Raw genomic sequence first — 13,742 nt, forward strand, 5'->3', positions numbered from 1 at the left:
AATCTTTCAGGGGGAATCTTTGTAGGTTGGGGAGTCTATTTGACTGACATCAAATGAGGAGAACGTATGTGTGCCGCTGTGGGAAAGGACATTGACTGGAGGGGAACGGAAAATAGAAAGACATTTGATCGACATACACGCCGACTGGTACTTCATGATGTAAAATCTAAACTCAAACAGTTTTACAGGAAGCTGACGGGAAAGTGCGCTGTGAAAATACACAGGTATTACAATTTTATACATTTTATTAAATGTACATAAAATGCCAAAATTGAGGGAAAAGTTCATTTCGATTTCAGCTTTTAAATCAGAGTTAGTTTGGGCACAAATGTTTAAATGCTTAACTGAAATGGAATTGTAAACGGTTACAAAAAGACTAAAAGATAACCAATTATTTTTTCTTAAGTTGAAATGGTATGAATACTCTTTCACCACAGACAACAACTCCCAATATCCCATTAGTTTCCAAGTAGCAGCATGCGATTTGCTGCTGAAATAGCCTACGTTCTCATTTTTCTTGTGGAAAAAAAAAAGCCAAAGCAAAGTTGTAGTGATACCAGTGTGGTGGCGATTTCTTGTTCGGCTGAGATATTTGTGTCACCCATTTCTGGTTGCAGGGTCATCATGATAAGCATCAACCCTTTACTTGAAATAACATTATCACTTGCTTGTGTACTTTGAAAATTAGTACTGTGCCTGCGTACATATAGTACTGCTTGCTTGCTATTTTGGTAGCTTTCACTATATCTGCCTTGTTGGTTTGTAAGTATCCACCTAGCTTGCAAATGTTAGCTGCCTACAGTAATTCACAATTGTTGCTCACCACTTTGGGAGCCTTTGCTTTGGCAGCTGTTAAATTTGCTAACGAATGATCGGTTTGAGCTTTTTAAGGTTAATCATACATCACATATACTGTTTTATTCTGATTAAGTGTTTTGTGGTAATACTGTTTTATTCTGATTAAGTGTTTTGTGGTTTCAAATACACAGAAAATCTCATTTTAGCCAAGTTCAAGGGATTTCTTGTGAGCATAGCCTACTTCAGCTATAGGCTACAGTACCTGAAATAGGCCTGGTCTGGGCCATAGAGCAGGGCTGCCAACTCCATGAGGGGAAGAAAAAGAAAAAAACAAACAAAAAAAAAACATTCTGCCTAGCGATTGAGAAGTTCATAACATTACAGTGAGATTGTCGATTGGCTTCGTATCTTTGACCACGTCCTCTGGACCAATCAAATATCTGCTTGCACTTAGCAGGGCGACTGTGGTGACAGGTACAGTGGGCCATTTACATCTTGATGGGAGTATTTTAAGTGGAGAGCGAAGGAGGACAGAAATGGAAAAGAAAGCGCAACTGCCAAGAAAGAGAGGGAAAGAGACAGAAAAAGTAATGAGGAAATAAATGGAGGAATAGCTAAGGAGAGGTGCATGTCAGGCTACCCTGTAGGCTCTGCGTAGATTCCACGCAGAAGTATAAATCAGGCTTAAAGAGGAGGCAAATGGTCAAAAGATGACAGAGTGGACATGAGAACGTTTCAGGTATCCAACACAGGAGCAGTGATATTGCAGCTTGGGTGTTCGGGGCCGTATGTATGAACTGCTCAGAATTGTCTAAATTGTTAAAAGAATGGTCTCAAACTTTGACTTAGGAGTTAAAAAATACTCAGGACCTGAATGCTATGAATGACAATGCTAAGACCATTATTTAGCGAAGAGTACGCGGCATTCTTCCGTGCTAACATCAGTTTAATTCACAGCACACTCAGGTGCCGTAAAGAGGAACTACAATGATGGCGCCAGGGATCAGCCAATAGCAAGCCTTCATAGACCAACCTGTTACATAAACTAGAATTATCAATTTGTTTGTCCCTCCATTCAGTTTATATTAAAAAAGGAACATACGTTGACATATGAGGGACTTCTTCTCGTCCCACCTTACAATTCTAAACAGGAACAATTAGCAATGTACTCGTGCCTACATTCAATTTATATTAAAAATTTTGAGACACAATTGATTTTGATCCATGTTTAAATTCATGATTTCAAATGAATGTCTGCTAATCATATCATAAGTAATTGTTAAGAGCTGAAGCATAGACAATAATGACTAGGTAGATAATTGATTCAACAAGGCGAAAATCTAATTGACGCAGCAGGAAATACCTTAGTTCAAGTGGAGCATTAAAACAGAAAAATGCAATAAGTCCAAAAGCATGCAAATACATCTTGCAAACTATTATTTCCTCCTTCTCTGCGACTAAATGAACTTCAGAAGAATGTGAGGAGAGATGATACAATGAAGCCTTCCCACATCAAGGAAAAGGGAAATTTTGATTTATAATGAGAATCTCAGAGCCACTGGTAGCGTATGGCACAGGACTAGTCCGATACTCATCTCATGAGACGTGTGCCATAAATAACTTTATCCCCTCGTTGCTGATTCAGGATCTGTTTTCTGTGAGATGGCTTTGGGTACGCTAGTTTAATTTCAAATTGGGTCTGGGAAATCTAATCCTAGATCTGTACACAACAGCAACTTCACCCTGTTGCTGTGTATGAAAGCGCACAAAGCATGTGTAGAAAAGTAGTTCTTAAACACAGCATCCCATTAAGCTATGTGGATAATCATAGGTTAAGATGGCATTATATTTTGAAAGAGGCATTGCCATTGAGTTTTTCCAATGGAAATTTCAAAGAAAAATCTCCAGAGGTCTGTAGTATCAAGGTGAACTGTGATCCATACAACACCTCCAAATCACATCAAATCTCAGTGTAACTATCTGATAACTATAGCTTCGATAGATTCTATGATAGATTCAAATATTAGGTCATATCTGTAACAAACTCAAGCAGTGCTGGCTTTGTCCTCCCGGTTTGTTTGTTTGTTTGTTTATTTACGAATCTAATCTAATCTAATCTAATCTAATCTAGTCTAATCTAGTCTAATCAGCTGGGGGGAGGGGGAGCCACTGGGCAATTCCATGCCAACTCAAGGAGGTTGCACCACAGCACCTCTTCAATTTTTCCTAGACCTAGAATTCCTGAAAACTTGAACTTCATGTGCAATTTAGGCAGAGCCATTTCACATTTCTAGAGCCACAATGAAAAATGTGACATGGCACAATACGTGATTGGTCCATAACTTGGCAAAGAAAAGCCCTAAACTTTTGTAAATGTGTATGTAGGGATAGCTTCCCTCAGAAAACATGCATCTATTCTCATTTTGGAGATATTTGAAAGAAATCATAGTTTCATTGTCATTTTATTTATTTGTGAGTCATCCGAGAGCACTCCCATTGTGTAAAGATGAACATGCTACTAATAACAATAGCTGAGAAATTCACATGCACTATTCAAATTGGCCATTTTTGGCAGATTTAGACCTGCTCGGAAACCAGTGTAAGAAATTTCACCCTACCCTCTACCTCAGATGTGTTGCTAGTTATGTCCTTAAATCAACTAGGTACCAATAGTGTTTTGTTTATACAACAGGACTTCCAACTATCCTAACTTCATACAGTAGTGTGAAAAAGTATTTGCCACCTCTCTGATTTCCTCTTTTTGCCACACTTCACTGTTTCAAATCCATCCATCCATCCATTATCTGAACCCGCTTATCCTGATCAGGGTCGCAGGGGGGCTGGAGCCTATCCCAGCATACATTGGGCGAAAGGCAGGAATACACCCTGGACAGGTCGCCAGTCCATCGCAGGGCACATGCACCATTCACTCACACACTCATGCCTACGGGCAATTTAGACTCTCCAATCGGCCTAACATGCATGTCTTTGGACTGTGGGAGGAAACCGGAGTACCCGGAGGAAACCCACGCAGACACGGGGAGAACATGCAAACTCCGCACAGAGAGGCCCTGGCCGACGGGGATTCGAACCCAGGACCTCCTTGCTGTGAGGCGGCAGTGCTACCCACTGCACCATCCGTGCCGCCTCTGTTTCAAATCTTCAAACAAAATTTTATATTAAAAAAAAAAAAAGATAACCTGAGTAAACAGAAAGTACAGTTTCTAAAAGATAATTTCATTTATTGAAGAAAAAAGATTATCCAACAGCAATGGCCCCTGTGTGAAAAAGTAAGTGCCCCCTTAGTTACTCAATCAACCAATAGCCACATATAATTGATAATGGGGTTCAATTAGACTAGACACACCCAGGCTTAATTACTGCCAGGCCCGGTGAATCTAAACATCACTTAAATAGAACCGTTCAAGCAATGTGAAGTAGGCAAATGGGTTCCAACAAGCGGCACACTATGCCACGATCAAAATAAATTCCGGAAGAGATGAGAAAGTTATTGAAATATATCAGTCTGGAAAAGATTACAAAGCCATTTCTAAGGCTCTTGGATTCCAGCAAACCACAGTGAGAGCCATCATCTCCAAATGACTTGGAACAGTGGTGTATCTTCCCAGGAGTGGCCGACCTACCAAAATTCCTCCAAGAATGCATCGACGACTCATGCGGAAAGTCACAAAGAACCCAGACAAACGTCTAAGGAACTGTAGGCCTCACTCGCCTCGGATAAGGTTAGGGTTGATGATTCCACCATAAGAAAGAGACTTGGCAAAAATGGTATCCATGGGAGAGTTGCCAGGCGAAAACCACTGCTAAGCAGGAGGAACATAATGGCTTGTCTCACATTTGCCAAAAAACACATTGATGACCCCCAAGCCTTTTGGGATAATGTTCTGTGGACTGATGAGTCCAAAGTGGAACTTTTTGGAAGAAATGGCGTAAAGCTAACACAGCATTCCACAATAAGAACATAATACCACAACTGATCCAGAATGCTGCTGCCCGTCTGGTATTCAATGTTCCCAGACATTCACATGTTACCCCCCTGCTCAGCAACCTCCACTGACTGCCTGTTATTGAAAATGTAAAACTTTGGTGCTTGCATACCAGGCAGTTAAGGGATCAGCCCCTGTATATATTCAATCACTTATCAAGACCTATACAGCAGCAAGACCCCTCCGTTCTGCCACTTTGTGCCATCTGGCATCTCCCCCTCGCCACACCTGCACTTCTCACTCAAGACTGCTGTCTGTCCTGGTCCCACGGTGGTGGAATGACCTCCCAGAGTCTCTGACCTCTTTCAAGCACAGACTGAAGACTCATCTCTTCAGGCTACACCTTTCCCTCCCTAACTGACCACCATGACTAGCCTTATATATGACAGACTGTAATGGCACTTATATAGTTGTATAGATATTGTTGTTTTTTTGTATTAGCTATTGTATTGTTGTACTCGGGGTATTCTAGCTGCCACCTGTGGTATGCTAGTTTGGAAGTTGACGTATTTTTCAAGGATTGCATCTGTATGGTTACACTAGGACTCGGAACTGTACTGTCCTCTCAGGTCCTCTTCGCACTTGTACTTGTGTTTGATCTGCACTTCGTTGTACATCACTCTGGATAAGACCGTCTGCTAAATGCCTTGTAATGTAATGTAATACCAACAGACAAACATAGTGGTGGTAGTGTGATGGTGTGGGGATGCTTTGCTGCCTCAGGACCTGGGCGACTTGCCATAATTGATGGAACCATGAATTCTGCTCTCAAACACAAAATCCTGAAGGAGAATGTCCAGCCATCAGTCCGTCAACTGAAGCTCAAGCGCAAACAAATTGGGTTATGCAGCAAGACAACGATCCAAAGCACAAGAGCAAGTCCACCGCTGAATGCCTCAAAAAAACCAAAATGAAGGTTTTGGAGTGGCCCAATCAAAGCCCTGACTTAAATCCTATTGAGATGTTGAGGCAGGACCTTAAACGGGCCATACTCAAACCCTCTAATGTGGCTGAATTAAAGCAATGCTGCAAAGAAGAGTGGGCCAAAATTCCTCCACAGCGATGTCACAGCAAGAAATCAAGAAATGATACATGATGTTGCAAGTTTAAACATATACTATAAATAAATAATTATTGATTAATAACTAATTTCATACACCTTAGTGCAACACAAAGTGGGTAAATGGGTACAGAAACATTAAATTATTAAAATAAATGAAGTGCAATCGGGCAATACAATTTAATAACTTCTTTTATTCATTATACAGTTTAAATCTAAAATATCTAAAATACCGTCCCCGCCAAAAGTATTGGAAGAGCAAAGTCAATTCCGAATGTAATATTTAATTTCCAGGTATTTTTATTGAGATGGTAAATGGTAGATGGTTGGCATTTATATAGCACCTTTATCCAAAGACCTGCACAATTGATGCTTCTCATTAACCCACACATACATACTCAAACAGCAACAACGATTGGCTGCCATGCAAGGCACCAGGAGCATTTGGGAGTTAGGCGTCTTGCACACTTCGACACACTCAGGGCGGGATCGAACCGGCAACCCTCCGACTGCCAGATGACAGCTCTTACTGCCTAAGCTAATGTCGGCCAGAGATTTGTTAAACAACTTAGAACATAGCACCTTTTCAATGGTATGGGACTAATAAATCAATTTTAAGCATTTTCCTGTTGTTAGCCAAGATTTTAGCAGATTTCTAAATTGTCACAATCAACTGCTTGGGACATAAGTTGAATTGGGTAAGTAAGTTTCTTTTTTCATGCTCTGGTTGTGAAATTGCCCATTCTGTCTGCCAACTTATGGAGAAATGCGTCAAAACTAACTGGGAGAAACTGCCAACACAACAAAGGACTTCATTCGGGAGAAAAAGGTTTTAGACTGGCCAAGTCAATAACCAGACCTTAACCCAATTGAGCATGCATTTCACCTCCTGAAGAGGAGATTGAATGGAAAACCTCCCAGAAACAAACAACTGAAAGAGACTGGAGTAAATCCTGGAAAAGCATCACAAAAAAAGAATGCAACAGTTTGGTGATGTCAATGGGTTGCAGGCTTGGTAGTTATTGCAAGCGATATGCTACCAAATATTAAGTGTTATTACTTTCATTTACTTACTCTCTGTTCCAATACTCGTGCTCACCTAAAGATTGGGTCGTCTGATACCAAAGGCGCTATGTTCCAAGTAGTTTAACACATCTAGGTGCAAATACCAGGAAATAAAAGCTTAAATTCTGAACACTTGTTTCGTGTTCATATTTTTATCTCAACCCCAAATGTATTTAGTGTATTGCAAAAACAAAGGAATTGGCCTTGCTGTTGGACTGCATACATAGATACATAAAATATATTTGGCTATATTAGTTATTGTATTTACTTTATTGATTAACATTTAAATGATCATACATTTAAATGTTAATTGACAAAGTTACATGACCCTCTAAACTAACAGGTTATTTAGTCAAATGTGTAAAGTAGCAGTTGGAGTGATACCAAAACAATAATTAACAGATTATTTTGTTTAAGTTGATCAAGAATGTATGCAGTAATATAACACCCAGTTTAAAATAATCCAAATTTGGTATGAATTCGGTATGAATTTCATGCATCCTCAGAGAGCAGAGAACGCATAAGACAATTATATAAGTCTAACTTTTTGTTGCCAGCTCTTGCCTTTATGACAGTAAGCCTGTATTCCTATGTGCATGTGATTACACTCCAACAATAAAAATATGTGTAATGTTTCAGCCACATCAGGAAATGTAGCCCACTTCCTGCTTGCACAGCATGACGTGGGTTCGGGAAAAATGCCCTTTTTAACATTTCACAGGTGACTATCGTGAAACAGATCCCAGTAAAAATGATAGCTATACTTGAGTTCAACTTTCGTATTTAGAAATAAGAAATAACAGGAAGTGAGAAAGCTTACCGGCTTTCTGATTTTAATTAGACATAGTAAGACTCTTATACACACTTTTCCAGAAGGGGGGGCTTTACCAAAACAAAAAGACATGAAGCTGGCCACTAATATTTATCAGTATTTTGTCTTCTGAATACCCCTTGTTGACCTTGCTGGAATGTGCTAGCTACCCCCTTTCAGGAGGAGCAGAGACATTAAGGTCAAAGGCTGTCTGTCTGCTGGGAGAGAGACAGAGAAAGACTCCTAGCAAGCACTTAATTCAGAAAGTGGTCCAATTGTAATAAGGATTAAAAATAAAAGGTTATTTTCAACCACGTGATTGTCTTCATGTTAACACACATTGTCAATTAAGAATCAATTAAGAAAATTATCCTTATGTACAAGTTGTACACCTAGCCATGGCCATACCGTTTGAGATATCAAAAATGTGTTTGCAATTTATTATGAAGACTATGCTATGGACCACATGAAAAAAAGTAATTTTAGGGCCAAATATTTCCTAAATGAAAGCAGATGCATGTTTTCTAAGGCAAGATATGCATTCTACTTACAAACTTATCTGTAGAAGGAAATGCACAGATTTATGGTTTTTCCTTACAAAGTTATGGACCTCTAAAGAACACATTTTCTACAGCAATGTGTTTTCCATCATGACACCCAGCGAAATTCAAATGACTCTCCTGGCAAAACAAAACTGAGTATGAAGCTAAACTTTTAAGAAGTTATACGTCTCATCATTATCTACCAACAGACATAGAAATATGCTGTGGTGCTCCTGGAGATGCCAAACAATGGCCCCACTCCTTATTTCTTAATGCAGTCCTGGTACTTAAGTCATGCTGAAGTTGCAACTGTCCATTTCCCCATGGCTTGATACATTTCTGTCCTACTGAGAACACAAAACTAAATTTAGCATTCTTGAACATGTCTGCTCCAAATAGAGGTCAGGATCAACCACTTGATTAATTTTCATTGGTGCAAAATTGTGGTCACTTGGTCTCTGAAATTGGCAAACATAAAGTGTTCTTTATGGAGAGGAAGTGGATTAATCAATCAAGAGGGTTCGACTGAACTGCATGCATCGTAAAACACTAAGCACAGTTGAATCCAGCCTAATGATTCCTCAGAAGCACCAACTAGACTAGATTATCAGATTACTAGGAAAGCACAACCACAGAACTTGCCTGGATTTATCTTGCATCATTGCCAACCTTTTCCAGCTAATAGTAACATAAGGCTATGAGCCTGACAAGCAAATCATGCACATTACTTACCAGGTGATAATGTGCTGGTGTTGTACTGTGGGAGGATAAAGAGGAATGCAGTTTTTGCAGTTGCCTGAAATAATAAAAGAGAAACATGCAAACAGGTTTTAAAGCTGGTTGTTATAATACAAAAAAGGATACAAAAGGAGGACACAGAATGATAAAGAGGACCTCAATATTTTTTACCTGGGAAAATTCCTTTTCTGAATATGAATTAACATCACAGGAAAACCCCACCACTGATGCACACACTAACAGAACTGCTAGAGATAATTTAAAAAATATATATTTTCATAGAACAGCAAGTGGTAATTAACAACATGCTTGCTGTTAAATATAATACAGCCAAAACTTGATTGGACGATAGCAGCCATCTTGTTTGAGCAATCAATCCTTGACGATGACGTGTTTGAGTATAAGCGGCCGTAGCAACCCATTCATTTTTGTGGTAAAACACAGGGGTGAAACCAGACCTTGATGACATGGTACCCATTTAAAAAAATATTATGATGGTGCCCAGTCAGTTTTCATATAAAGGATGGATGGTTGGTCTGTATAGGAAGAAACAAAGATCTAAGAGGGGGGACTTCACTGCTGCAGTAACCCTCTGCGTGTGCTCTGTAGGCACTTCAGCTGAATGAAGCTTAATTAGCTTAATATAACTTAAAATCCTACTAATACTCTTAATTTACACATCACTAACATAAAAGCGGTGACACAACGGAAATAAGCCAACAACGTAACTAGCTAACAGTCCTATACCAATCGATGCAAAGTTGAAGGTGCGAGGTGGAGATAACATTTTCATCGTTGCTTATCCACACGTCTTAGTAATGACTTTACGTCAAAGAGTTAGGATATAACCAGTTAGAATATACAAGTAATCATGGTTTCACAGAGGATGAGAGAAACTGAATACAAAATGGACTTTGCATTTACATTTTAATATTGTCATATACAGGGCATACATTAGCGTGAAAATTAAAATGCAAAGAAGCCTTTTTCATTTGAATTATGACAATGGCGGTTATGTAGATGGAATGAAAACTGAATGTAATTCCCAATTTGCATTTTCATTTTGGCATTGATATGCTTCCATACATGTAATTTACAAACGTGTTTCATGTCACTAGGGGTGGAAATTATGAATCACATTGCTGATTCGAATCAGGTAGTTCCGAAGTAAGTTAAAGATTCTAGTCAATGACTATGTGATTTGTTCATTGATACAGTCAGTTCAGCAAGCACACGAATATTCCAACAAGCAAATACAGTTTATTCTACTCACAGTTCAGTATCATGCGTCGGTTTCCTAATAGTTAGTTTTCTGGCATATGCTGCTACTACAAGGTCACTCCCGCAAAGGTTTGAAAATGTATTAGGAGATACAGAAATAGGCTCAGACTCACTGTGTTCCAAACATGGGAAAACAGCTGCTTCCACCAGAATTAAACATCTGTTTAACAGTGTTTTTTTTCCTGAGGAATGTGGTTTATGATTGTTGCTTATTGGCTACCCCAGATACAAAAACACTTTGATGTGAATTTGAGCAATAATGATAGAGAAAATGACACGTAACTTCCCTGTGTTTGGAAGACCGTGTTAGCTCAAGTTTTTCTGAACAGCACAACTACTCCAGTTTTTCACTGTTATATGGCAGAGCCATATAAGCCTGCCTGTTTCTTAGTCTGTCATTAGCAACAGCTTCTCCACCACACTGTCACAGGGGAGCATCATTACCTTGTCACTGTATGCTGCAATGCATCACGTACGTCATCCGTACCAAGTTATGAAAATGTAAGAAATTAGACTTTACACACACAAATGAAAGCTGGAAGTAATTTCTTATTTTTTAGTCAGAAAAATCGCACTGTTCTGAATGTTGGGAGGTAACTTGGTGTTCGGAACAAATTGAGTATGTTACGCAGGGACAACTAGTACACGCTAAAATTCTGATCACTCTGTGGAGTGAAGTGTAAATAAAACTGCCAGAATAGGTATGCAACATTAAGTGTTGCACAAGGTTAGGCTGTCCAATTTCAATATCCCACAAAAGGTTAGACTAACATCTACCTAGATCAAACTAGCTCTAGAAGCATATCTAACATTAGCGAGTACTTCTTGGGATAAAGTTTTTTGCAAAACTTGCAGGAGTATTTTTATTCTAACAGCTATTTGGTAGCTAAAGGCAGATTACCCTTTCCAGCACTATAAACTGATTGCCAAACAATATCTTTCCCCACCCAGTTAATGTAAGGGTAAGATGGCCACACCGTAAAACAAACATCACCTTATTTTAAAAAGTCCATAACCATGTTTCAGTATTTCCACAATGTGATGTTTTTACTCTTACATGATTTATGATTACATCAAATACTTTTCAAAGATATTGAATTATACGTCCAGAAAGCAATAGAACAGTAATACATTTCTGCTGTAGCTGCCAGCTGATTCCATCTTCTTTTGTCAGACCTTGGCTTGGCTGGAACATGGCTTGTTAAAAAAATAAAATAAAAAAAAACTTAAGTAAATTATCATATGTTGCCTGTGACAACCAGCTGATTGTTTAATTCCCAGAAGAATACCGAACTTTACCGCTGACGCGCGCCCAAAAGCATACGGACAAATCATTGAGTGATAATCCAGTACACTCAGTTCACAGTAAAAATCCGTTCATAAAGGTTCGTTCGTTCACGTACTGCCCAACTTGTCACAAAACGCTCCTGGTATAAATTTGCCATCATAGACACTTCAGTAAACTTTCAAAATTCGAATACCTAAAAGAACAGTGTAATGCAGCATGCTTATATTTCCTGCAACCACAGGGGGCACACAAATCATTTTTTAACCACAGACATAAGACACGTACTACAGAAAAGTGCAACTTCAACGCTAGAGCCGAGCATTCCTTCCGCACAGGCCCAAGGGTGCTCGTCTGAGCCAAATCCTGAGCGGGTGCAGCACTTGCGACATACATTTATTTGTAGTGCTTGGCGAGTACGAGCTTATGCGGTTAAGACTCAGGTCTGAAGAAGTTGATCAATGCTCTTCCTATAGCCTATTCTGTGAAACAAATGGGAGTACTAACGTTAAAACAGGGGGAACGGGCACTGAGGTATGCATCATACTAACGCTAAAGAACTAGGAAGTTGACTATTTATCCAATGTAATGTTAGCCAGCAACTGTATAGTCCGCTGGGGTACCTAAGCTACTAACGTACTGTAATATCTTGGAAAACGCGTTAGCCAGTCAATATGAGCATGTTGCCACGTAGATCAAATTAGTGAAGTGGAAGCAAGTAGCTTGAGGGTTAACAAATTGTACAATATTATTCTGAGGCAATTCAGAAAAATGGCAAACTAACTTACTAACTGGTCGACTAAATTCCTATACGTAACATTACGTAAAGGGGGTGAGCACGGTTACTCTTTGTTGGTAAGCAAGTTAAACGTTACAATTGACTATACGAGTGAGTTACCGCCACATTTGATGTTTTTCCAAGGGATTGTTGTTGATCAAAGTGTCGTGATAGCTTGGCTAGGGTGCCGCTAATACTTCTGACCCAACACCTGGCATTGTTAGGAATATAGTCGGATAGTTGGAAAACTTTACACCTGATGAAACGCACGTAGAACGAGCGGTCACACTCGAACCGGTCTACTTTTCCTTTCCATTCCATTTCAGACAGAAGACAGGGGACCCTGTCCAGTTAGAGAGACGTGGCACTAGCTGAGAACCAGTTCAATGGAGTTCAAAACTTCGGGCGAGGCACTCACTGGTTAACATCGTATTGTTAATACAAATTTGCACACTTAACGGATTGCTCACTAAAGCCAAAATACTACCCCCCCTAACACGTTAATTAAAAAACAGCCAGTGCTAAAAATAGTGCAACCATTACGTTGTTACACTAGCATTCTATGGGGAAGCTAGTCTGTCTGTGTCTTGGAAATTCGATAGCAAGGCTAGTTATCCAACATTGGTTTAAGAAGTTGCATACCGATTCCAGCTTTTCACCATGGCACAAACGTTATTTAGCAATCTTAAATTGTGCAGCCTGAGTCTGGCATTTGTTGATGTAACTTTAGCTAGCCAACGTAGCAAGTAAACCTTAAAACAAAAATACGAATGGCTAACTAACGTTACGTTTCCAGATAGCTAATTTAAAGTTACTGGGATTAAGTTGTACACAAAACGCAGTGATTATATTTAACAATCAAGTTAAATGACTCATTATCTGGCAAGAAATTGACCCATTTTTCGTCTCAAGCTAACTACAATAAAGTAACCCTTTATTGGAAATGGATTGAAACTTCTGTTTAGGTAGATTACCATGTTTATCACTAATGTTACTCCTCGGTCTGTAGACCGGTCTATGACGAACATACCGCTCACGAAGTTACCCAGCTAAAACTGAGAAGCACATAATCTGACCCCGAGAGAACATATTTAAGAGGAAAACCCGCAGAAACAATCTCACCTCAAACATCAGTCCAACCAAAATTAAAACCACCAAGCAGAAGACGATATCTGCATGGTTCTGAATGAAAAATTCCTGGCTGAAAAAGGGGTAACTTTTGTTTCTCCTGCGGAAAGCCATTTCTGCGTTTGCTGGCCGGCTAACTATGTTTTTTTTTTGTTTTGTTTTTTTTACCGTAAATTACCCAAATACCTTCTAGGTAGCTTGATGGTTACAAGCCAGCTACGAAGTTCAGAACTCTACAAAGTTTTACAT

At 39.4% G+C, this 13,742-nt stretch overlaps 1 protein-coding gene across 1 annotated transcript in view; it reads right to left on the reverse strand.

Annotated features, from left to right (window-relative positions):
• Window positions 1–13,719, reverse strand: part of tram2 (translocation associated membrane protein 2) — a 27,139-nt gene extending 13,420 nt beyond the window's left edge. The window contains exons 1-2 of the mRNA XM_061243294.1: window positions 13,488–13,719; window positions 9,016–9,079 (exon numbers count right to left, since the gene is read on the reverse strand). Coding sequence (XP_061099278.1) covers window positions 9,016–9,079; window positions 13,488–13,607 — 184 coding nt within the window. The 5' untranslated portion in view covers window positions 13,608–13,719. The remainder of the gene's footprint in view (window positions 1–9,015; window positions 9,080–13,487) is intronic.
• Between the last annotated feature and the right edge of the window lie 23 nt (window positions 13,720–13,742).

This window comes from Conger conger, chromosome 5, assembly GCF_963514075.1.
Source record: "Conger conger chromosome 5, fConCon1.1, whole genome shotgun sequence".
In the NCBI taxonomy this organism is placed as follows: domain Eukaryota; kingdom Metazoa; phylum Chordata; class Actinopteri; order Anguilliformes; family Congridae; genus Conger; species Conger conger.